The following is a 24857-nucleotide window of genomic DNA, read 5'->3' as shown; positions in this document are numbered from 1 at the left end:
TGTTAATAATGACATATTTGATTAAACTAACATTTAGAAGAAAAAATTTTAGTATCAGATCCTGAAATACTGTAAGGAAATTTCCTGCTTGATTTCAGGATTTTGTTCCCTTCACATGTGTTTTTATGACGTATGAAAGAAACCAATCTCACCTGTTTTTGATTGTAGGTTTCTTCTTGGTTCTTCGGGGGCCTCAATTGGCTGATCAGCCAGGAAAACCCGAGCTTGGTCGATAGCATTCAGAACAGAATACTCTTTCTCCTTTAACTCTCGTTTCAGGGCCTTTGCAAAGAGAAGCAAAAGTTGAATTTGTAACCTACTATGTTCACCAACTAAAGAAACATGTCAATTAGACTACTGACCATATTTGTCAAGGGAATGACTAATATTTAAGCAAATTCTGAAGTGAAAATATAAATTTTACACATATGAATGACGAAACATGAATAAAAGCAAAAAGATGACAGGACTTAAAGACGCAAAACAAAAATCTTTACAATATTCACCTAAGGGAAATTGTTATAGTATATTTGAGCTTACACAAAATGTGCTTTTAGGGTGATTACTCCTGTCAGACTGCTAAAATAGAATAGCCTGTTCAAAGATACCTTTTTCTTATAAGACTGGCAAAAAAAATTACATCCAATAGTACAAGAGCGGGCAATTTCACAAGTAGTAATGAGATCCTCAGAAGTGTTTTACATTCTTTAGAATATATTAAGGAAAAAAACTAAAAGATGGAAACAAATTAAAGTACACGAAATCAATACTAAACCAAAGAGAACACATAAAAGACGGTCTCCAATTATCTTCAAATACGTCCCATCTAGCATGCTGAGGCAATTATGATTTTTCCCTTGTGAGGTTTTCCATGCAAATTTATGGTTCTCAGAACAGTCTGCCTTTAGTACTTTCATTCTTTTAAGTAGGGTTAACCTTTCACCTCTCTTCCCATTAAATGTTTGGTGATTAAGACTCTAACTGACTAGGGTTTAAAAACAAAGCTTACTCACTGGCTACTGCAAGGTAAGAGGAAATGAAAATTTTCTCATGTGCTATTCGAATGCCCCGGTATTATTGTTATCCTCTTAAAATTACATACATAAACACCTCCTGGCTCTAATATTTTGCTTTTAGTGCAGTTCCCTTATAACGCATTACGAAAACTCCAGTTTTTGTTTTCTAAAATATCATATTCTAGCACAATTTTAGAATCAATACAGTTTTTGCTTCTGAACACAACTATTTTTTAAACAGCTTTTTTGGTAACTATATTGGGATGACAGGGTATTCGCAGGCTAAATCCTCATCTTCCACAGTAAATAAAAGAAAAATAATCTAGAAAAACAGAATCATCATCTGATGTGAAAACCAGAGCTAAACATAAGAAAAACACCCATAATGATTTTTTTTTTTTTTGGTAAAGATTTTACTTATTTGAGAGAGAGAGAGAGAGAGAGAGTGTGAGTTGGGAGTGGGGTGGGGAAAGGAGGAGAGGGAGAGAGAGACTCCCTGGCAGAGAGGAGCTCAGTCCCCTGACCCTGAGGTCATGACCTGAGCCAAAATCAAGAGTGTGATGCTCAACCTACTTCGCTCCCCAAGCGCCTCACAAGTAATGAATTTAAAAGAGAACATTACTGGTGGGGGAGGGGGAGGGGAGATGAATGACAGAACGTTGGTTTTTCCAGTAAGAACTGTGAATATTATTTGACTTTTAAACTATTTACAATTATTATCTTGACAAAAAATTTAATAAAGTGAAGAACAGCAGAAAAGCACATTCTCTAAAATCCATAGATACCTTTATAGCATCTATAAAACCAGACTGTGTGGCAAGCACAAATCAGCATATCCCCACATCGGTTAGCAGCTTCGTGAGCATCAAATGACTATGTGACAAAACCCTCACCATCTCTACTGAGAAATGTGGCTTGTGAAGAAGTCCCCAGGTGTGACATTCAAGACAAGTAAGACGATCTTCTGACATTTAAAGTCTCTGATATGTGGAAACAGAAGAGACAGTAGAGAAACAGGGAAAATACATTTTAATCCAGAAATATATACAAACATGCCCAGGTCCTGAGCCTATTCTTTAAAATTTAGATTATTGTGTTGTTAAAGCAGAAAGCTCCAGATTGATGAAAATACTCCTAAGGTATCTACTTCCCAAAGCACCTGGAAATATAAAATAATGATATGAAAAAGCATGTTGTTTAAAAGCCAACAGTAAAAAACAGTGGGTAACGCAGATTTATAAAAACTTTAGTGATCCAGAGTATTTATTCCCCCCCAAACCCAAATCTAACCAGTAAGTGTGGGAGAGGTAAAGATTCTTAAAATAATGCGCAAGGGCTGTGCCAGAGTTCTTCTTTCTGAAAGGAAAGTCCCAGACATGAACCTATATAATGCACGTTGCTAAAAGGAAAGTGAAGGAACCAGAAGAATAACTCCGCCTTCTGGTTGATCAAATACGATGAGGATTCCCAGGCAGTGTTTCCAGATTTGGCACAAAAGGGAAACCAGGAAACACCAACTGGGTGATGATGGGGAAGGGGATTAAAAACTGAGAGAAGACAGAGCATAAAGGAATGTGACTCAGAGAAGGGAGCACAGAAGCAGTGCGGGCCTCCTGAAACACACGGTGATTACGGAGCATGTATTTCATGAAGCATGAATCCTGATCTCCTGGCAGAGAAAGAAGATAATAGGATCCGTATGATTTAGGGTTACAGTAGTGCCCAAAGGGGAGTTTTGGATTATTATTAGTCTACAAAATGAGCACTGGCTAGGGGTCCAGGGAGTGGAAATCGCATCGGAGAGATTTGTGTTAAAACTATTTTTAGAATTTCAAACACCCACATGGAAATATATATTTGTCTACAGAAAGGATACTTGGGAACACTAGCCAGTCAACTTCCTTGATGGCTGGAATTTTACCAATTCAACACAGATGCTCTCGTGACAGGAGATTTCACTGGCTGCTGTTGACTCTGCCTGGAAGGCTTTTTCCTCAGATATCCGCATGGCATATTCTTCCTCCCAAGAGGCATTCTCAGTGAAGCCCACCCACCCATGCTATTTAATGTAGAATTCCACCTCTCCCATCCACTGCATTTCCCATCACCTTCTACTAAGCAAAGTAGGCATTTAGTTATTATGGTTATTGTTTTTCACTTGTTTCTCTCAGATAAAAGATAAGCTCTACAAGGCTGAGGACATTTTCTGTTTTGTTTGTTTGTTTGCTTTTTATTTTTCACTGTGGTAAACGAGGCCCCCAACATCAGTGCTTTGGGACCTGGTAGAACTAGGGGGCTCGGAAATACTTCTTCGTGGAGGTGGTGTCTAAACAGAGTCTTGTAGAGAGAGAAGAGTACTTCCAAAAGAGGAAACTAAACACTAGCAGAAGAACAAGGGAGTGTGATGGTGTGTGCACTGAGGGAACTTAAACATTTAGTGCCAAAGAGCTGAGCAGATATCAGGTCGCAAAAACCACTGTATGAAATCCTAACCGAGCATGTGAGACAACCAGTAATGGGCACTGGGAAGCTACGGGAGAGCAGGACAAGATAGCAGGGTGCTATGACTGTCCAATCTACATTCCCATTTTTTACAGTATCATTGTCAGGTATCTCAGATTCATGAAAAACAAATCTGAGTGTGAGAATGCCCCACAGGATTGGAGAATCTATTTTCCTTCCTAACCACATGAAACTTCAGCACTTCTTAAAACAATCTCTCTGCAAAGGGCGTTGGCAGGGAAATGTCTCGTGAACTCCTTTGATATGCCCAGGGAGGGAAGTAGAAGAGGCAAGTGTGGGCACGTGGGAACCACGCCAACTAAGTGAAAATGTGGGGCTCGAGCCTTAATGCTGGCTCACCACCTAAATATCCTACAGAAGAACATACATTTCATACAATATTTTGTAAATTTAATTTTATTATTCAATTTGTCCTATTTCAATTACATTTAATTGTATGTCAGAAATGGGTTTAACTTTCAACAGTATTATAAAAATAATCATTTACCTCTCAATTAGACATAAAAGAAAGCCAGCATTTCCTAACCACCTGGTGAACATTAATGATAAGATAATTAGACCCTAACAGAGTTGTTTTGTATACAGAGCTACAAAAGGCATTCAGCTTCAGGTTCCAATATCACATGACTTATATATGGGCTGCCTTAGTGAGTATAACATAATCCAATGGGAATTTTTCTATTTTAATGACTTTATATTTTCATTCAAAACAATTCTGTTCTCAGGCAATAACAAGTATTGGCAATGATGTGAAGAACTTGGAACCCTTATATACTGCAGGTGGAATGATAAAATGGTGCAGCCACTTTGAAAAACAATCCAACAGTTTCTTAAAATGTTAAACACAGGGTTACCACGTAACCCAGCAATTCCACTTCTGGGTAACTTACCCAAGAGAACTGAAAGTAATGTCTACATAAAAACTTGTATATGAATGTTCATAGCAATATTATTCACTATCGCCAAAATGTGGACAACCCAAACATCAACTGGTGAAGAGATTAAAAAAAAAAATGCTGTATACCCATATAATGAAAGCCTTATTCAGCAATAAAAATGAATGAAATACTGATCCATGCTCCAAAATGGAGGAACTTTGCAAATGTTATGTAAATGAAAGATGCCAGACATAGAAGCCCATCACTATGAAATGCTGAAAGAGATAAGCTTATAGAAACACATGGTAGAACAGTGGTTGCTTAGGGATGGATGGTTGGGGGAAGAATGGGGGAGTGATAGCTCGTGGGTGTGGGATTTCTTTTTGGGATAATGTTCTAAATCTAGATAGTGATGATGGCTGAACAATTCTGTAATTATACCAACAGCTACTGAACTGTTTTTTGATATTTTATGCTGCGTGGATAGTATCTCAATAAAGTTACTATTAAAATAATATAATAATTCTGTTCTTTCTCCCAAAAAAGTTCCCACGGTAATCTGTTTATGTCTAACCTCTATGCCCATCTGTCCACCCATCCACAAAGGAGTAGCATCACCTTGATCCCAAAACCAGACAAGGATCCCATCAAAAAAGAGAACTACAGACCAATATCCTTGATGAACACAGATGCAAAAATTCTCGCCAAAATACTAGCCAATAGGATTCAACAGTACATTAAAAGGATTATTCACCACGACCAAGTGGGATTTATTCCAGGGCTGCAAGGCTGGTTCAACATCGGCAAATCAATCAATGTGATACAACACATTAATAAAAGAAAGAACAAGAACCATATGATACTCTCCATAGATGCTGAAAAAGCATTTGACAAAGTACAGCATCCCTTCCCGATCAAAACTCTTCAAAGTGTAGGGATAGAGGGCACATACCTCAATATTATCAAAGCCATCTATGAAAAACCCACTGCAAATATCATTCTCAATGGAGAAAAACTGAAAGCTTTTCTGCTAAGGTTAGATTTTAAATTTTATCTAATTGTAATTAATTTAATTTTAATTTAAGTGGTCACATAGAGCTAGCTAAGAGTTACCACATCAAACAGTACAGCTCTAGAATCTGCGCTTCTGCCACATTCTGTTTAAAGCAAATCATGAGGCCCAGTGTAGAATCAAGAGAATGGGCAAGTGCAATGGATTTCTTAGAGAGGGGAACAGCAGTGATCCTCAGCATAGGGGCAGAAGAATCCTCTGCATAGGGGCAGAGAATCATGATTCATTATTATTATAACAATCTACCATACAGGATAAAGGGAGGGCTGGGGGAAGCATGGGGATTAGTAATATTTTATATAAGTCATCATGGAAGGCATCTCAAAACAGTGATATTTGAAGAAACAGCTGAAGGAAGTGAGGGAGCCAACCCTAAGAATATCTGGCAAAAGAGCAATCAGGAAGAGGGAACAGCAAGTGCAAAGGTCCTGAGGGGAGTGCTGCCTGGCTTGGCAGGCTGGCACTGTCAGAGCTGGGGAAACAAAGAAACAAAGAAACAAAGAATGATGGTGACTGCTTCTATGAAAATGTTTTGAATCAGTTAGAAGGAAGTTAAGTCTTGTTGGTTGGTAGTAACCACATACTTCTTTATACAGTAGACATCTAGCTCCCTTACTGACTCAAGGCCTTTCCATTCTAACAGAGAGTTCGAAGACCTCAATCCCCCTGCCAAACCAGCGCCTGTGAAATCAAACTTCACCCTATAAGCAGTAGACCAGATCAGTTGTAACAAGGAAGAAGATACAAAATAACTTCAAAAACTAAAATTGAAACTCTATTTGAAAAGTTGCATGCTCCGAAGTTTTTAACATAAGGAAATATGGTTTCAGATATTGCAGAAGTCAAGAATCGTAACTGGAGACCACAATGATTGTCCCACGGCCATAAGAAAATGTCCAATGTCTCTCTCATCCTAAAGTAGCATAAGAGTATATGATCGAATTTTCCAACAAAGATTTCCACCAAAATAAAAAATTTTAAAACATATTAAATTCATATAATCTAAAGGAAATATGCCAAGCATAAGAGGAAATGGTAATTAGTAAGCCACGATCCCAATCATCAGGAAACTTAGTCTAAAGAGAAGAGAATGCTGGTCACAATGCGTTAAGTGCCACAAATCTTTGAGAGAAGAACAAACAGGACGTGAGGAAATATCAAGAAGATGGAGGGAGGCGGAAGGGGCAGAAGCAACTGTGTGTTGAGAAAGAAAGTAGAATTAGATTAAAGGTAATTAAGGGAAAAGCAACTCAAGGAAACAGATTAAAGAGGTGAAGTAATCTAGTCTCTCATTGTTTTCCTCCTTAAGCAGCTTCTGCATCTCATTTAAACTAAAGGAAGCCTGGAATGTCAGATTAGTGAAGACCTGATTCCAATAGCAGAGCTTAACCAGAAAAATCTGGGGGTTTTCATTCTCAACAGAATTTCTGCAAACCCCAGACGCCACTTAGCAGAGCCCACCTTTCCTGTCACTTCACTGCCCCCTTTCAGACCCAGGGTACTGTTCAGCAGCTTACTGGTGTGAGTGTCAGGCACTCAAGAGTATCAGAGTTCATTGCTCCTTATTCAATTTTAAAAGCCTAAAAAGAGATTCTCAATATGCTCTTGCAATGTCTAAGAACACTTCTCGACACCTGCTATAATTGAGAAGAACGGGGGATTAAGGGATAAGAAGGTACAGATCTTCCTTCACTTATGATGAGGTTACCCCACTGAATGCTGAAAATACCGAAAGTCAAAAATGTACTGAATACACCGAACCTACCAAACATCATAGGTTAGCTTAGCCTACCTGAAAGGCACTCAGAACGCTTACATTAGCTGACAACTGAGCAAAATCACCTAACACAAAGCCTACTTTAGAATAAAGCTGGAGAGCACGTGTCATTTATTAAACGCTGTACTGAAAGTGAAAAGCAGGATGGCTGCTTGGAGAGAGAACGGTTGTCAGTAGGATCGGTCGTTGACCCTTGTGACTGCATGGGTCTGGGAACTGTGGCTGGCTGCCCCTGCCCAGCATCACAAGAGGGGACATCCTGCTTAATGCTAGCCCTGGAAATGACCCAAGTTCAAAATCTGAAGTATAGTTCCTACTGAATTCTTATGACTTTTGTCCCATCATAAGGTTGAAAAGCTGTAAGTCTACCATCGTGAAGCCAGGGACTGTCTGCATAAGGAAGTGACTCGGATGGCTTACGTCTGAAAGTCTCTCCCGTCAATCCGCTGTTCATTTTCATCATGAACTTGGCCTCGGTTCACTGGAGTGTCTGAGTTACCGCCAAGCAAAGAGCAGTAATATCAGTTACTCCTGGAGCACTGGCATGGGCAGGACCTTGCAAATCACTTGATGTGAAAACAAGGTCTGAGAAAACCTGGAGGGAGGAGAGGAATCCCTGAAATCCCCTTCTGTCCTAAACTGGAAACCTGCCACACTGCCCTGACCAAGGGGCGACAAGGGGAGAAGAGAGGCACACACGTGGGTGTCATCCCCTCCGCATTAAGGAACACACGTCTCCTTTCCTTTCGTTAAACCCATCATCCAAATTGTCTGGATACCAAGTGCCAAAGTTCACTGAGATGCACTTTTCCTAAAGTTTTCTAGACCATAATATTAAAATTACAAATAAAGCAGATCCTTTGGCTCTCTTGCTTAAAACCCTCTAATAGCTTTGTTGCACTTGGAACAAATTCTAAACTTCCTACCAACATCTGGATCTTCCAGGGCACCTGGGTGGCTCAGTGGGTTAAAGCCTCTGCCTTTGGCTCAGGTCATGATCTCAGGGTCCTGGGATCGAGCCCCGCATTGGGCTCTCTGCTCGGCAGGGATCCTCCTTCCCCCTCTCTCTCTCTGTCTGCCTCTCTGCCTACTTGTGATCTCTCTCTGCCAAATAAATAAATAAAATCTTTAAAAAAAAAAAAAAAAAGATCTGGATCTTCCTTGCTCTCCAACTTCAACTACAAAATACCCTAATAGTCTCAAAGTCTTTATTTCTGCTCCTAGCATATGCCAAGTGTTCCTTTCTCATTTTCTGTGTAATCCAGAATCAAGGAAGGAGAACTCCCAAGAAATGGGAGTAGCCATACAAAGTTTGTCTGCAAAGAAAGCAACGTGGAATAAGTGGAATAAACCTGAGCAGCAGAAGAGGGAAGGGGTCATCGCCTTTAGCCCTTCATAGAAAAAGTTGTTTCTTTTTTTTTTTTTTTTTAGAGATTTTATTTATTCATTTGAGACAGAACGAGAGTGAGAGAGAGAGAGCACAAGCAGGGAGAGCACCAGGCAGAGGGAGAAGCAAGCAGACACCCCGCCAAGCAGGGAGCCCAAAGTGGGGCTCGATCCCAGGACTGTGGGATCATAACCCGAGCCAAAAGCAGACGCCTAACCAACTAAGCCACTCAAGTGCCCTGAAAAAGTTATTTCTTGACACAATATCTGTGTGCTTTCTCAGCAGTCTTCTTCCCACAGCCTCTATTCTCTATCACTTGTGCAGGAAAGTACTAGCTGCTTTACCAGCTTTGGATGACCAGTTACAGTATCCAACCCTCCATTAGCAAGATAAATTACTTAATTCTAAGAAAAATGGAATCATGTGATCCTCCAAAATTAAGTGAAATTGTTTGGAAAGTATAAAACTAGGTTGCAACTTTCTTGTGTCACTTTAGATTTTAGAAAACAAACATATAAATATAATGTCTTCCTGTGAACCAATTTATCTCAGACTAAAACAGCAAAGTGAAGCTCTGTGATGGCAAAAATGGATAGCCAGATTATGTCACATACACTAATTTGATATAAATACCAAATTTCCTCTACTGATCAGCCCAACAATGTATTATCTTTTTCCCAGTCCTTCGACGTACAACTAAATCAAACATATTCAACCAATTCTCTCCTTTCTCTTTGAGAGAAAAACAGAATCAGACATCTGACATCCCAAAACTGCTTTCTGAATTTCCACCCTGTTATGGGATACCAGCATTTTAATGCTAACAATACAAGGTTCAAGGAAAGAGGGGGGAAAATGAGAAATCACAGGCAAGGGCGCAGTGAAACTTCACTTTCATACATTGCTAGAGGCGGAAAATTGGTTCAATCACTTGGGAAAGTCGGTTGGCAATACATCAAGACTCATTACTATGTTCATATTGTGTGAAACAGGAATTTCACCTTTGAGAATATATCCTAGGAAAATGATCCAGAAAAAGCTACAAACACAAGAGTTTTCATTATAAAGTTATTTATGATTTTAAAAATTTGAAAGCAATTTAAATTTCTAACACCTGGAAAATATTTAGGCTCACTATGGTATGGCCACACTAGGGACCATTATGTAACCTTGAAAAATTACTATGATAATGACTACATAGCAACATGAAGAAACAGACATGACGTATATTTAAGCAAGAAAGACAGAATAAAAACTATGTCCCCTATTAAAACTGTGTGAAAGATAAATATGCAAAAAGAAAATATTCATGAAAATGATTGTGTTACACTGGTAAACTTAAGGCCAATTTTTTGTTCTTTATTTTATAAAATCTGTAATGATATTAGTTTCATAATTTAAAATTATACTCTTAAGAAAGGAATACTAAAAGGAATCTAGCTCATTTATCATTGAACAAATTATTACATTAATTTATTTTTCATTTTTTATTGAAGTATAATAGACATACACCATCCCATTAGTATCAGGTATATATCTTAGTGATTTGATATTTTTATACATTACAAAATGATCCCCACAATAAGTCTAATTACCATTTCATCATCACACAAAGATATTACTGTGTTATTGACTATATCCCTTATGCCATACATTATATACTCATGACTTATTCATTTTGTAACTCTGAGTTCATACCTCTTAGTTGCCTTCCTGTTATTCCACCCACCCACCAACCCCTCCCCCCTCTGGTAACCAAGAGTTTACCGTACCTATGAGTCTGTTTCTGTTTTTTCATTCGTTCTGTTTTTAGACTCCACATGTTAGATCATATAGTATTTGTCTTTTTCTGTCTAACTTATTTTGTTTAGCATAATACCCTCTAGGTCCATTCATGTTATCACAAATAGGAAGATTTAATTCACTTTTTATGGGTGAGTGACATCCCATTGTATATATACCACATCTTCATTACTAATGGACACTTAGGTTGATTCCGTATCTTGGTTATTGTGCACGAACACAGGCAAACATATACGTCTTCAAACTGATGTTTTCAATGTCTTCAGATAATTACCCAAAAGTAGAATTACTGGATCATATGGTAGCTCTATTTTTAATTTTTTGAAAGAATCTGGAACATTTCACGAATTTACATATCCTCCCTGCACAGAGGCCTAGCCAACCTTCTGCGTATCATTCCAATTTTAGTAGAGGTATTGCCGAAGCAAGCACAAATTACTACTTTTAATGAATGGCGTTATTAGTAATTACAAACATATTTTAGGAGCATAGTTTTTATATCTATAACAACCATGAAACTTGCTCATTATGTTTTCCACACGACCTCTCTGAAGCTAGATTTATTCTAAACATATAACACATAACAACAGAGTTACTGAATGAGGCATTCCCTGTGTTTAAGGTACTGCCTGTGTCTGTGAGGAGTCTTAACCCATCCTGCCTTCAAGGTGTCAAATCTCTCCATAAGAGAGAACCCAGCAACAGTCAGTACCTGAGGGTAAAGTAAGCTACATTTTAAAAGCTATCCCAACAATTAGAGATACGGCAATCCTTTCCCCCTTAACAAAAATCTTCCCAATTCCTGATCTGAATAATTTAGGTAACATTAAAACAGAAAGAAGGTAACCTCTTAACGGGCTATCATACTAAAACGCAGAGTATAATGGTGTTGATCAATTTTCTTACAACTTCAAGTATGTCATATAATTGAAATTATTTCTAGCTCTTGAGGAAATAGTGCTACTTACATTTCTGTCAGCTAATCTTTATTAAAGATTCAGCTATTCAAAGTAGAAATATCTTCAAAAGGGGATATTCTTTTGAACATGAGTGAATAAAAAAGGGTTACAGAGAGCTAAAGAAAGAGAAAAAAAAAGGAACAATCATATCAAAGGACATGTTATCTTTGGGTATATATCATTCATTTAACATTCAACGAATATTGATTATCTAATGTGTCAGGCGCAGACAAAGAGACAACAGAAAATAAATAAGTAATTATATTAGAGGATGATAGATGTTACAGAAAAAGAAAAAAGTAGAACAGGGTAACAGAGATTAGGTGCACTGGGAAGGGAGTTTTGACTGGTGTAGACTTCATTGGGGAGGTGCCACAGGAGAAACATTTGAGAACAGAGGAGTTAATCATGTGGATAGATGGGAAAGAGCATTCTAAGTACAGAAGACAACATGGTGAAGACACAGCTAGGGGCCAGTGTGGCTGAAACCAGACTTCACGAGAGAAAATAGTAAGAATGAGGTGAGTAAGGTGTGACTGGGAGGTAGGTCACACCATGTAGGGTCTTGTGGACCATTCTGAGGACAGTGGCTTTTATTCTGAATTAAATAGGAAACCACTACAGAGTTCTGATTCATTGGAATAGGAACACTCTGGCCACTGTATTAACAATAACACAGGGGCACCTGGGTGGCTCAGTTGTTAAGCGTCTGCCTTCAGCTCAGGTCATGATCCTGGGGTCCTGGGATCGAGCCCCACATCAGGCTCCCCACTCAGTGGGAGGCCTGCTTCTCCTTCTCCCTCTCCCCCTGCTTGTGTTCCCTCTCTCGCTGTGTCTCTCTCTGTCAAATTAATAAATAAAATCTATAAAAAAAGAGTAACAGAGACTGACAATTATAGCTCCTAATAGATGGTAACCAGAACATGGAACCAACAAGATTTTCTGATGGAGGGAATATAAGAGAAAGATTAGATTGAAGGTGATTATTTAATTTTTTATCTAAGCAACAATAGAATTCTTTCCACTGAAATGGGGGAAGATCAGGGAGAATGATTTTGAGCAGCAAGTTCAGGAATTCAGTTTGGACTTACTAAGTTGGAGATGTCTATCAGATGCCCAAGTAGAGATGACATGTAAAGAGATATAAATTCAGTAGTGACTGGCATATAGAAGGCACATAACACCAGAGAACGAGTTCAGCAAGGAATGGGCATTGAGAATTGCATAGCCTGGCCCCTGGTGCATCCCAAGTTTAGGAGGTTGAGGAAAGAAGGAAGGCCCAGCAGAAGAAGTTGAGAAGGAGCTACCAGGGTGGTAGGAAGAAAACTAGCACAGTCCTAGAAGTCAAGTAAAGAGACTGAATAGAGCAACAGTTAGTGAGTTGACAGGAAAAGAAGGACTGAAAATAGATCCCTAGTCACATCGCAGCTGACACTAGCACACAGAGACAGAAGTAGTTACAGTGAGAGTGGAGGCTCAGGATGGCTTATGTGACAAAGAGAATGCCTGCAGTAAGTTTTAAGAGGCTTTCATTATTGTAAAAGTGTTGTTTTACATATGTCAAAATATAAACATTAATGTTTTCTTAATGCCAGCATGTCTAACCATAGAATTTGCAGAGCCCCTTGTTCAAATGTTACTAAGAATTTCAAGATGGCAGCAGCAGAACATTCAACCAAGTCCAGGGCCCTTCTAAGAGTGGAGCTTTAGGTAATCCCATAAAGCCTGAGACACACACCCAGGAAGCGGGCCCTAGATGCAAGTCATCTCCACTGTAACGAATAGAAGTATTGCTGGTACAGCAGGCTTTCTTAGCTTCTGCTTTCAAAGAAACACTTAACTACTTATTGGAGAATACAAGCAGAAAAAATAAATGATACAAACATAAGGAGAGTCTGTTAGAATGTAATTTACTTTTCTTCCCAACTTGCTTTCAAAGCTAAATCAGCATATATGGATCTGAAGTCATTATAGTATAACAGCAAAAAAAGGGCAGAAGAGTCATTAAATTTGATAGCACTAATAAAACTACATGAGAAAAGGGAAAGAAAACAGGCTTACTTTTCATTAGTATGCAGACAAAATTTTAAAAAAAATCTCCTTCATAGAGCTTTAAAAGTTTTGGTTAACATCCCTAAATGAACATTTAATATATAAATTCATTTTGGTTCCACCCCATTGACATAAAAAATGATGCCTGAATCAGAATACTAAGTATGAATGTTAAAACTAAGATAGGAGTCCTCCAGCTTCACACAGTAATAAAAGAGTATTCTTCCCGACACATTTTAAAACACATGCACACATAAATGTATTCCTTCATTTGGCAAGTATATTTAATATCTATTGTCACCAGGCACCGTATCAGGCGCTGAACTTGAAATTTTTTTCCTCTTTCAAGTAAAATTGAAAAGGAAGGTAAGCAATACCTCTTGCTCTAGTGCATACTCCAAGTCATACCGTGACTAATCTGGAGGATTTTCCTTCCAGGAGTTCTGATAATAGTCTTTAGTGAATTCTTATTCCGAGATCTCTTTTTAGCTCAAAGGCTACTCGCTCTGTGAAGACTTACCCAGTCTTCCCAAGTACAGAGAATCCTGATTCATCTGGGCTTCCCTGGCCGTGGGCTCATGCTCACAATATCAAGCTTTTGGTATCCAATGTAGTTACTTTTTTCAAGCCTGTCTCTGTGGCCAGATGGTGAAATCGCTGACAGCAAAATTAGTCTTCCGAAGTGAAAGATGCCCGGTGCCTAGCAAAGTATGTGGCAAATACCAGTAGCAACACAGAAGTTTGTTGAATGAATACATAAACTGGCAGAAAAATGAAACTGGGCTAATTATGCCTAGAGGCAATTCATTGGAAATGGGCTGTTATATTCAGGGGATGGACTGTAACTGCTTGGTCTCCCAAACCTCTCCTTCCAGCTACATTTGCGGTCCACTCTCAATTTCACCACCAGACAGTGCCAGCTGTAAGGCTGCCTTGCCCTTCCCTCTAAACTTGGATATTCCATGGACTTTTGGGGTAAAGTCCCAATGACACCTGTCAGGCTAGGAAGTAAGTCAGCTGCAGACAATTAAATGGAGTGTGGCCCATAGGTGTAGCCTCACTTCTAGAACTGCTGCTTTGGGAAGGAATGCAAGTGACAGCTTTACTCACAGTCCTTAGTGGGCTCTGCATTTAATAAGGAAGTCAAAGAGGTGCCAAAGCCTGGAGGGGGAGCTTAGAAATTAATTTAATCAAGTTTAGAGAAAGGTCAGTCTCCCATATTTGGTAATTTCATCATACAGCAAGACCTCGAAGTTACAGATTTGCAGGTAGAGTCTCTGATTACTTTAGTAGGGAGAACAATCCCACACACAACACCAGCCTCAATTTCATGGTGGCATGTTGCTGATTTAAAGACAATATTCGATTTTGTTACTTTAGTAAGCAAGTTTGCAAATGTATTTCTGCAAGTCAGTTTCAGACCCAAATGTCCTGACTCTTATATAATGAGGTTTGAATAGAGGAATTAAATTAAGGACAGAGGAGCCCTGAGGGCATGGACTAAACCTACAAAAAATTATACCAGAATTAGACATTTCAATTATTTTTGGTGATTTTCTTCCCTAAAATCAAACACGCATTCTACTGGAGAAAGGGTGCCACAGCTCTGACAACTGGCCCCACGTAACTGAGAATTTACACTGTGTAGAAAATGAAATGCAGGGTGAATAGCTAACACTGCATCTGCGATTAATCCAGGCTAAAGCTTGTAATTTGAAATAAATCCTTAACATTACAAATAAATGCGATGTGCATTGTAGGTACGTTCTAAGGAAGTGTTGATTGAATGATAATCTCACATTCTAGAATCATTAAAAATACTATGTGTATCTATGTATCTTATTTTATTTTATTTTATTTTTAAGATTTTATTTATTTTTTCGGGGCACCTGGGAAGCTCAGTGGGTTAAGCATCTGCCTTCGGCTCAGATCATGATCTCAGGGTCCTGGGATCAAGCCCCGAATCGGGTTCTCTGCTCAGCGGGGAGCCTGCTTCCCCCTCTCTCTCTCTGCTTGCCTCTCTGCCTACTTGTGATCTCTGTCAAATAAATTAAAAAATCTTTAAAAATTTTATTTATTTTTTGACAGAGAGAGAGACAGGGAGAGAGGAAACACAAGCAGGGCAAGGGAGAACAGACTTCCTGTGGCGCAGGGAGACGGATGTAGGGCTCGATCCCTGGACTCCGGGATCATGACCTGAGCCAAAGGCAGACGCTTAATGAATGAGCCACCCAAGTGCCCCCCAAATCTGTATGTTTTAAAGTAGTAATTTATTTTGATATCTGAGGATATTAAATATGTACCCATGTGAGAAAAAAATCGTATAATTGTGTTGTTTACAAACTGATACTTGTAAAGATTGGATGGTGACTCTGTCTAATTTTACAAGTTAATCCTAGATAGTGATGGGGGACTACTTCTGCAAGGCAGTATTATTAGATGGTAAATAATAGGTATCAATATACCTTTATTTAATTAAAAGAACTCATATAGCCTAGACAGTTTTAAACAAAACAAAAATGATGAAAAGTATCAAGATAGACTCCCAGCAGTTATGGAAGGATCTAAGCACCACTCCTTACTATGTGCCAACCCCCAGGGCCAAACGCTTTACTGTCGGAGCCCTTTGACATATTATTAATTTTTATTATTATTTAATGAGTCTTCCTAGGTGCGTGTGCTGTTAAGACATCGAACAAAGTATTCATTATTGTTGTTGCTATCAATGTTCTGAGTCACTGGTTAAAATATCCTACTTATCCAAAGTATAAACATTTAATTAAGGGTCCAAAATACATTGATGTTTTATAGTATCTGTTCCTGGGACACTTTTTTTACACAAGAAAAAAATAACAATCTGTGAGTCACTCATTTCAACGTGTAAGAGAGAAATTTTAAGCAGAGACTGCTATGGGGCTTTCTGCTTGCTCTGTATCCAGGACTGGGACTCTTCCCCAGCACCATCAACCCTACTCACCACTTTGCTTTTCTGCTGTTTCTGGACTATGGAATGTCTGCCGTGTTCTGGAGCCCAACTTTGCCATGTTTGGTTTCCGGCGGTGGGGGGGGGATTGTTACATTTTACCTATGATTCCTAGATGTTTACGCAGACAAGGTGATCTGAAGCATGACCTTACACAACCATTCTAACTAAAAGTCTCAGAGCCATTCTCTAGACATTTAAATATGTAATATTCCGTCGGATACAGCCACAAGCGCAGAGCTGCTATGAAGAGAAATTATTAAAATGTGTCACTGGAGTGCAGAGGCTGAGCCTTATTGCCCTTTGCACATTTAACATTGTTTTCAACAGACTGGACCCAGGATAAGGTCATGCAAATGCAAATGTAAGATCATATACATTAATTCTGTTTCTTTATTTACAGATTATGGGAACATTCAAACATTGCATTTAAAGGTAATTAGATTCATGGTTAAACATTTATCATTTGCCTATAAACCTCTGGTAAGTTAACTAAAGCAGGGCATACAGACGGGTCTTACGAGCTTGGCCTTTCCATGATAAGCTGTTTTCTTTTATTAAGAACAAGAAATTAATCATCTTGCAGTTTCTAGACTCATATCTTATCCCATATAAATTCTCAAACATGTTGTTTCAATGACTTCATCCCATTTCCTGAGTTGTCTAAATTATCTCGGAAGCCATCAATAGGCAAAAATAGTAAGCGTAAGTTATGACGTCAGAACTTGCAATCGCCCAAACATCATGAATCTGAGGAAATATTAAAAATTTGAGGGGCATCTGGTTGCCTCAGCTGTTAAGCATCTGCCTTCAGCTCAGGTCATGATCGCAGGGCCTGGGATCAAGCCCCACATCGGGCTCCCTGCTCAGCTAGAAGCCTGCTTCTCCCTCTCACACTCCTCTTGCTTGTGTTCCCTCTCTTGCTGTGTCTCCCTTTGTCAAATAAATAAATAAATATATAAAACCTTTAAAAAAAAATTTGGACACAGAACAAGTAAAAGAAAATACACTAGAAAATATAGGTCCTGGTTTAAAGGACTCCAACCAGACATTGTTTACTGAGCATTTACTAAATGTACTCGGCTAAGTGGTTTATCTAAGCTGATGCTCAGAAACAGGACTGAAGGGATGGGACAATCTGCTCCAGAGCGTCACAGAGCTCGCAAGTGGGGGAGGGGAGCACCGAAACCACGTCTACCTAAGCCCAGGAGCTAGTTCACTAACTTTGTATAGAAGGTCTCAACAGAAGGTGCCTCCAAATAGAGCCTAATACACCACTCTCCAGAGGGGAAGAGCCGAAAAAGATTTTCACTCAACTTCATAAAGTGCTGAGGATAAAGTGCTGACATTTAAAGTAGTCAGATGTCTACTTGGAAATATCTTATTCAAATGTGTCACGTAAGTCTTTGACATCAGAGTTTGACATCCCTGGAAGCAGCTTTTAAGTCACGTAGTGGTTTTCTAGCACACAGTAAGCCCACACCCACCTGTGGAGACCTAGCTTTGTTCTTCCCTTTGTATGTAAAGCCACTGGAAACTTTAATGTAAAACTTGAGTGCTCATTTGTGGGACGTCAGCATGGGTGGTTTCTAATGCATCTTGTGAATGTGCATGTGTGACCACAACAGAAAGTCATGTCATATTGCTTTTTAAGCTGATCTTGAAAAGACTTGTGTACAATGACATTCAAGACTTGCATTTATGAGATCATAGCTCCCAAAATAGTAAGCAAATCACTGTTAAATTACTTTGTCTCCTTTAAAAAAAATCCATCTGGGAATCTCTAGATATTCTAATTTAGAATGAAGATATTAGGTCCCATTAGTCTGACACACTACTGCATTGTTCAAAATAAAGTAATCCAGACAGCTATCTGTAAGAAGAGATATTTAGGTCAGAAATCAAATACAAGGTCCCACTCTTTCTATGGGGAAATTTTAAGAATCAAAAAAAACCCTGCCTAATATATTAGTATCAAGCCATTTAAGGGTTGATTTTGGTTGATTCTAACTATGTACTTTAAAGCTATAAAGCAAGAGTTCTTTAAAATTAAAGAGATCTGGGGCGCCTGGGTGGCTCAGTGGGTTGAGCCACTGCCTTCGGCTCAGGTCATGATCCCAGGTCCTGGGTTCAAGCCCCTCATCGGGCTTTCTGCTCAGCGGGGAGCCTGCTTCCTCCTCTCTCTCTGCCTGCCTTTCTGCCTACTTGTGATTTCTCTCTGTCAAATAAATAAATAAATAAATAAATCTTTAAAAAAATAAATAAATAAATAAATAAAATTAAAGAGATCTTTTAAACTTTATTATGACAATTAAAGACCAAAAACAGCAAGAAGTTAGAAAAAAATAGTTTATAATAACAGAAAAAAACTAAAAGTCACCTAAATTTAATGCTAATGTACCAGTGAAGAAATAGTTTAAAGATTATTTTGTTCTGTTTAAAGCTACGTCATCATGTTATAATTCAAAGGAGTTACAGAATCTCTTAAACAGAAAAGATCAGTAAGGAAAGCATACAAGAACTGATAGCAGGCTCGAGTTAGCACCAAGGGACTGAAGCTGGGGGTTAGAGAAATGGATATCTGGGCAGACAACCAAAGATCTGGGACAGCAATGTGCAGTGCACAGGTCAGCCACAACTCCTGCTGGAAATGATTTCTAGTAACACAGGGAAGAAACAGGGACTGTAAGTTTGAGAAGGGCAGGCACAGGCCCTCACCTGACTAAATGCCATGAAGACAGGGACTGTGTCTATTCTGTGTATCCGTGTCTCTCTGCTGTCCTAGAAACCACCAGACATGTGGGCAAATGATAAGGATTTTTGGAAGTGAGAAAGGAAAGGAGAGAAGAAAACTCAGATTTCATCAAAACACACCATGGCTCTCATTTTCTTCCACTATCAATAAGGGGATAGGACTGAACTATTTCTTGGGCCTCTTCCAGTTCTAATCATTGATAATTCTAATTCTAAATAAAGGTTTTATTTTTCTTCATAAAAAAATCTGAAGGCAGGGGTGAAAGACATTCTCCAAGGACATGGAAAGAAAAAGCTGTCCTGAAATAGAGTAACCACATGTACACCCAAAGGGATTTTAAATGTAAGAAAAGATTAGAGATAATTTACAGAATTTAAGTTAGAACACTGGCAAGGCTGAGGTTAGACTTATTCAATGATTATGACTGGCAAAGTTTGCTAAGAAAGGTAAATAACCACAGGTAGATGTTGTGCCTTTAAATACTGCCCTAATATGCCTGGGTGGCTCAATGGGTTAAGCCTCTGCCTTCATCTCAGGTCATGATCTCAGGGTCCTGGGATCAAGCCCAGCATCAGACTCTCTGCACAGCAGGGAGCCTGCTCCCCACCCACCCCAAACCCCACTGCCACCTGCCTCTCTGCCTACTTGTGATCTCTCTCTGTCTCTGTCAAATAAAGTCTTAAATAAATAAATAAACAAACAAACAAATGCCCTAATAGTACTAATGCATAGTGATTTGCCCTCTCTATAATAATGTATAGTGATTAGAAACATTATACTTGACAGTTGGGAAAGAAGGTTACTTTTGGCAGAATGTGACTGCATTTGGAAATAAGGTCTTTAAAGAAATAGTTAAATTAAACGAGGTCATTAGGGTCGGCCCTAATCCAGTATGACTGGTGTTCTTATAAAAAGAGGGCATTTTGAGCAGTTTTAGAAGACAGACACTCATAGAGGGAAGGCCAGCTGAAGACACAGGGAAAAGATGACCATCCACAAGACAAGGAGAGAGGCCTCAGAAAAAAATAAACCCTGTAGACACCTTGATCTCAGACTTCCAGCCTCCAGAATTGTGAGAAGATTAATTTCTTTTCTATCACTCAGTCTAAGGTGTTTTGTTATGGAGGTCCTCGCAAACGAACACACACCTCCACCAACTTTACTTGGAAATCTCTTCCATAAATTACTTCTGGCATGAGAAGCTACTCAATTCTCAGAGCTAAAAATGTAGCTCGTGTCAAAACATTAATAATAGATGACAGTAAGAAAGCCTGTAGTTTTAGGGGCACCTGGGTGGCTCAGTGGGTTAAGCCTCTGCCTTCGGCTCGGGTCATGATCTCAGGGTCCTGGGATCGAGCCCCGCATCGGGCTCTCTGCTCGGCGGTGAGCCTGCTTCCTCCTCTCTCTGCCTGCCTCTCTGCCTACTTGTGATCTCTCTCTCTCTCTCTCTCTCTCTCTCTGTCGAATAAATAAATAAAAAAATTAAAAAAAAAAAAAAAAAAAAAAAAAAAAAAAGAAAGCCTGTAGTTTTAGATCATTGATAAATTGTAAGGCAGACCATGACAGATCACAATAAAGTATCATGTTCCAGAACCTACAGTCAACATGAAATTCCACAAAGGATTATTTCCAGTGAAGGTATAACAATGAGGGGAGAAGCCCCTTGGCCCCACACTCAGAAACTCAATCAGTGCTATTCATATAAACTTTCTAATATAAACTCAAAGAAGTACAGACCATTAAATGGAAACTCCTGATAAGTCCTCCTTACTGATCAAGAACATCCATTAGCAGTAGTCTGGGTTAAGTAACAGTGTGCTAAGTGATGGCAGCTGTGATAAACACACAATAGTAACCCAAGGAAAATCTAATAGCAGGCACTAGAAATTTAGAAAGCAGTGCTAAACTATATCCAGTTTATACTACTCCTCTCCCTCATCCCCAACTAAGGGTGTAAGACTCAAAAGATAAAAGGAATGTGAAAAGAAAACACCATTTTTCGAAACTACACCAATCCCAACCTATCCCACCATCACCCTTCCTTCTCATAATTATCATTTTGATATCAGGCTCTCTCTCTTGGTCCTGGTGATTTTGCTGTCTTGCAGATGATCTGCAGCTAACTCCACCTCTCAGCTCCTTATCTACTCCTCCCAAAGGACCCTGTTCTCCACCCTACCTGTGCAACTCACTCCCACAAAAAGACACTGGAGATTGTCATTAACAATAAAAGCCCCCTCTAGCACCCCTTCTCTGACTACAACCAGCTTCATTACAGTTTGTGCCCCTCCCCAGTTCCCCAATTTGAATGATGTCTCAGCCCCCCTGCTATGTCCCACTCATTGAGTTCTAACATCACTTTACTGTCCCTCACCTCTCTGATATCCTCAGATCTCCCTTTCCCCAGCCCCGATTCCATGTGCCATCACTACCATAGCTCCCTTATATTTCTGTAACCCGCTTGCCCCTCTCTTCCCCCATCTCATGTGCTTAGTTCAATTCAACTTTCCAATTCACTCCTTATCTTCAGTGAGGCAACTCAACATGGACAAAGAAAAGCATTCACATTGGCTGTTCTCACTTTAAATTCATGAGCACTGCCCCGCGGTCTTCTTGTACATTCTGTTCCTTGTTTAACTCAGCCACTTCTAGACTATATTTTCTGCCTCCTCATTTCCCAAACCTCCACATCATCTTCCTTCTTCTCGTATTCAGTTGTGACCTAGCTCCTTATTTCACTGAGAAAACGGAGGCAATCAAAAGAGGACATGTGAACGTTCCCATGCACAAACCTACAAACCTACCTTTGTTAAACCAGATGATCTCTCTGCCCTCCTACCTGAGATCAATGCTGTACTTGTACCCTGGATCCTATCCCATCCCCTACCTGGTAATCTCCCTCCTGCATCATTAACTTTTCCCACATTACAAGATCATTCCCATCAACATAGAAACATGTAGAATTTGTCCTCATTCTTATAAAGTCATTACTTGACTACTTGACCCACATTCTCCCTCCAGGCACTGTCCCATTTGCTTTGTCCAAAAACCTCTGATTCCTGCCACTATAAGTCTTTCTCTTTCTCAGGCAGTCCACATTTCCAACCCATGAACACATCCTGTTACTTCTTCCCAAATATATTCAGAAAACAGTTACTTTCTACCTCTCCCTTTATACCTTTGTTTAAGTCATCACCATCCCCCCTCTTGGATTACTGAAATACATTCCTGAACCCCTCTATTTTTTATTCTTCATAATGTCATCTGTGTAATATAAGTCAATCACAGCATTATCATTATCAAAACCTTCCACGGTTTCCCATCTCCCTTGGAGTGAAAGCCAAGCCCTTCCAAAGGGCTTTCAAGTACCTGTGTGATTTCAACCCCTTCCCCCTGCCTCCAGAACAACCTCAGTTCCTACCTCTCTATTTGACTTCCAGTGTTTCAACAATGCTGGTATCCATGCTATTCCTCAGATATGACCAGAACACTGCAGCCTCTGTGGCCTGGTGTATCTACCCCTTTCCTCTACGCTGTCTTCCCCAGGGAGCAGCATTACTTCCTGCCTCACATTTGCATCGGTTCTCCTCTCAAAAACCACCAGGCATTTTCCTGACCTTCTCCACATAAAACAGCGCCTCTGCTGTTTATACTCTCCCTTCTCTCTCTCTCTCTCTCTCGCTCTCTCTCTCTCCTTGACCTTGCTTTACCTTTTTCATAGCATTTCCTACCATGGGACATATTATATATTTTATGCTTGTCTGGTGTCTGTCTCTTACTACACGGACTAAGGCAAGAAGATTATCTTTGTTGTTGACTCATCAATGATTAGAATAGTGCCTGGCATGTATTACACACTCAATAAATACTTGCTGAATGGATGAATCAATGAGATCATCAGCATCACTATCAGTATTATCTTTATTATCTAAATGCCTGGGCCTAAAGGGCTGGTGCAGAGCCACTGCCCTCTAAGTGAAACAGCCTAAATCAGGCTGACCTTGCTCGGAGGAGGGCTTAGAAAGAACACAGGCAGCACTTACTGGAAATACTGATGTGCACTTTACTTGCTAAGGTCAGAAGAGGAAAATCATTTCATGCCTGAAAAATTAGGTTTTAATCAAAACTAGCAGAACATGGTCACAAGCAGATTTTATTCCCTAATAGAGAACTTCCATTGGAAGAGCTTTGTATTATTCTATTTCATCATCTAAATCCACAAAAAACACATATGAATAATTAAAGGAAAGGAAAGCTGAAAAAAGGAGAAACATGATTTTCCTAAACCAATGATTTAAAATCTTCTATCATTGTTTGTTGTTGTTGTTGTTAGGATTATTTTGCATTTTATATTCCACCACTATCTTCTTTTTTCTATTCTTAGAACTATTTCTCTATCACAGTCTCTTTTCAAGCAGAAAGGGAAAATTTACCCAAATGGTAATTTGAACAACCTAGTCACAAGGGCCCAAAGTAAAACAAATTTCAAGGTCTTATCATTTTGAAGCAAATTTATTACCTAGATGACATCTTCCTTTCTTCCTTTAGAAGATGCAAGCGTTACTGTTGTGGCTTTTCCAATGGGAATATAATTCTAAGGTCACATTAAAATGTACAGATTTAGAAGGAGAACCTGCATTGCATGTGAAGAGTAAAAAATATATATATAGCAGAACAAGCCAATGTACAGTACATGAGAAAATGGGAATGAAAGAATATTAAAAAAAAATAGAAAGTTCGTAGGGCAGAGAATTTAAATAATACAAACTTCTAAGAATTAACTTGTTCGTTGATAACATTTCAGCATATCTGTTTCTCAGAGTAAAAGTATAAATTTGTATAGAGACAGAAATTTGAGCAGAATAAAAATGCAACTCAAAAAAAGGTCTAAGTTCAGAAAAATAAAACATATAAAATGACGTAAATACGTTGGTCCTCATTTGCTTTAAGACTTTATTCCATATTCTTACACCTACAGGTCCTTTTCACTTCCATTTTTATAAACAAGATAATCTGAAATTCTTTATAACTCTATGCCTTCTGAATTTGAGACTCACTTGTAGTAAAAAAAATGTCACTTGTAGTAAAAAAAATGTCCCTAATAGAATATGTTAGTATTTAAAAATCTATTAGAAAGTTGGATAAGTGTTAGGATACTCTAAAAATAATAGGATGCTTTAGAGATCTTTAATGTTTGAAAAAACTTAATTGAATATGAAGAGATAAATTAATTTGAAACAAATGGAAGTAATACATGCAACTTAAATTAAGTGTCTAAATACTGACAGTTAGAAATGGGGGGTGGGAGGGCGGTTGGGTGGCTCAGTCAGTTAAGCGTCCAACTCTTGGTTCCAGCTCAGGTCATGATCTCGGGGTCCTGGGACTGTGCCCTGCATCAGGCTCCACACTCACCAAGGAGTCTCCTTGAGGATTCTATCCCTTTCCCATGGCCCTTCCCCCTGCTCACACTCTCTCCCCAAATAAATTAAATCTATAAATAAATAAATAAATAAATAAATAAATAAATAAAAGAAATGGGAGGTAAGGGTGAAATCCTGTGTTGATTTCTTCAACTCAGGTATTTATCTAGAATTTTAAGCATTTACTTTGCCAAAATCAAAATGAATCAAACACACCGAGGCTTATAGACGG

The 24857-nt window shown here is 39.0% G+C and overlaps 1 protein-coding gene and 1 non-coding gene across 6 annotated transcripts in view; both read right to left on the bottom strand.

Annotated features, from left to right (window-relative positions):
* UTRN (utrophin) overlaps positions 1–24857 on the bottom strand; it is a 513165-nt gene that overhangs the window by 108567 nt on the left and 379741 nt on the right. For all 5 annotated transcript variants that reach the window (XM_047733710.1, XM_047733711.1, XM_047733712.1 and 2 more), the window contains one exon: positions 153–282. In XM_047733710.1, the coding sequence (XP_047589666.1) occupies positions 153–282 (130 nt within the window). The remainder of the gene's footprint in view (positions 1–152; positions 283–24857) is intronic.
* LOC125103417 (U6 spliceosomal RNA) lies at positions 10782–10886 on the bottom strand. The gene has a single exon (XR_007128409.1). It is a non-coding gene; the product is annotated as a U6 spliceosomal RNA (small nuclear RNA).

The sequence above is a fragment of the Lutra lutra genome, chromosome 6, assembly GCF_902655055.1.
Source record: "Lutra lutra chromosome 6, mLutLut1.2, whole genome shotgun sequence".
Lineage (NCBI taxonomy): Eukaryota > Metazoa > Chordata > Mammalia > Carnivora > Mustelidae > Lutra > Lutra lutra.
Note: the sequence above shows the minus strand (reverse complement) of the source record. Positions and strands in the feature narration are given on the sequence as shown.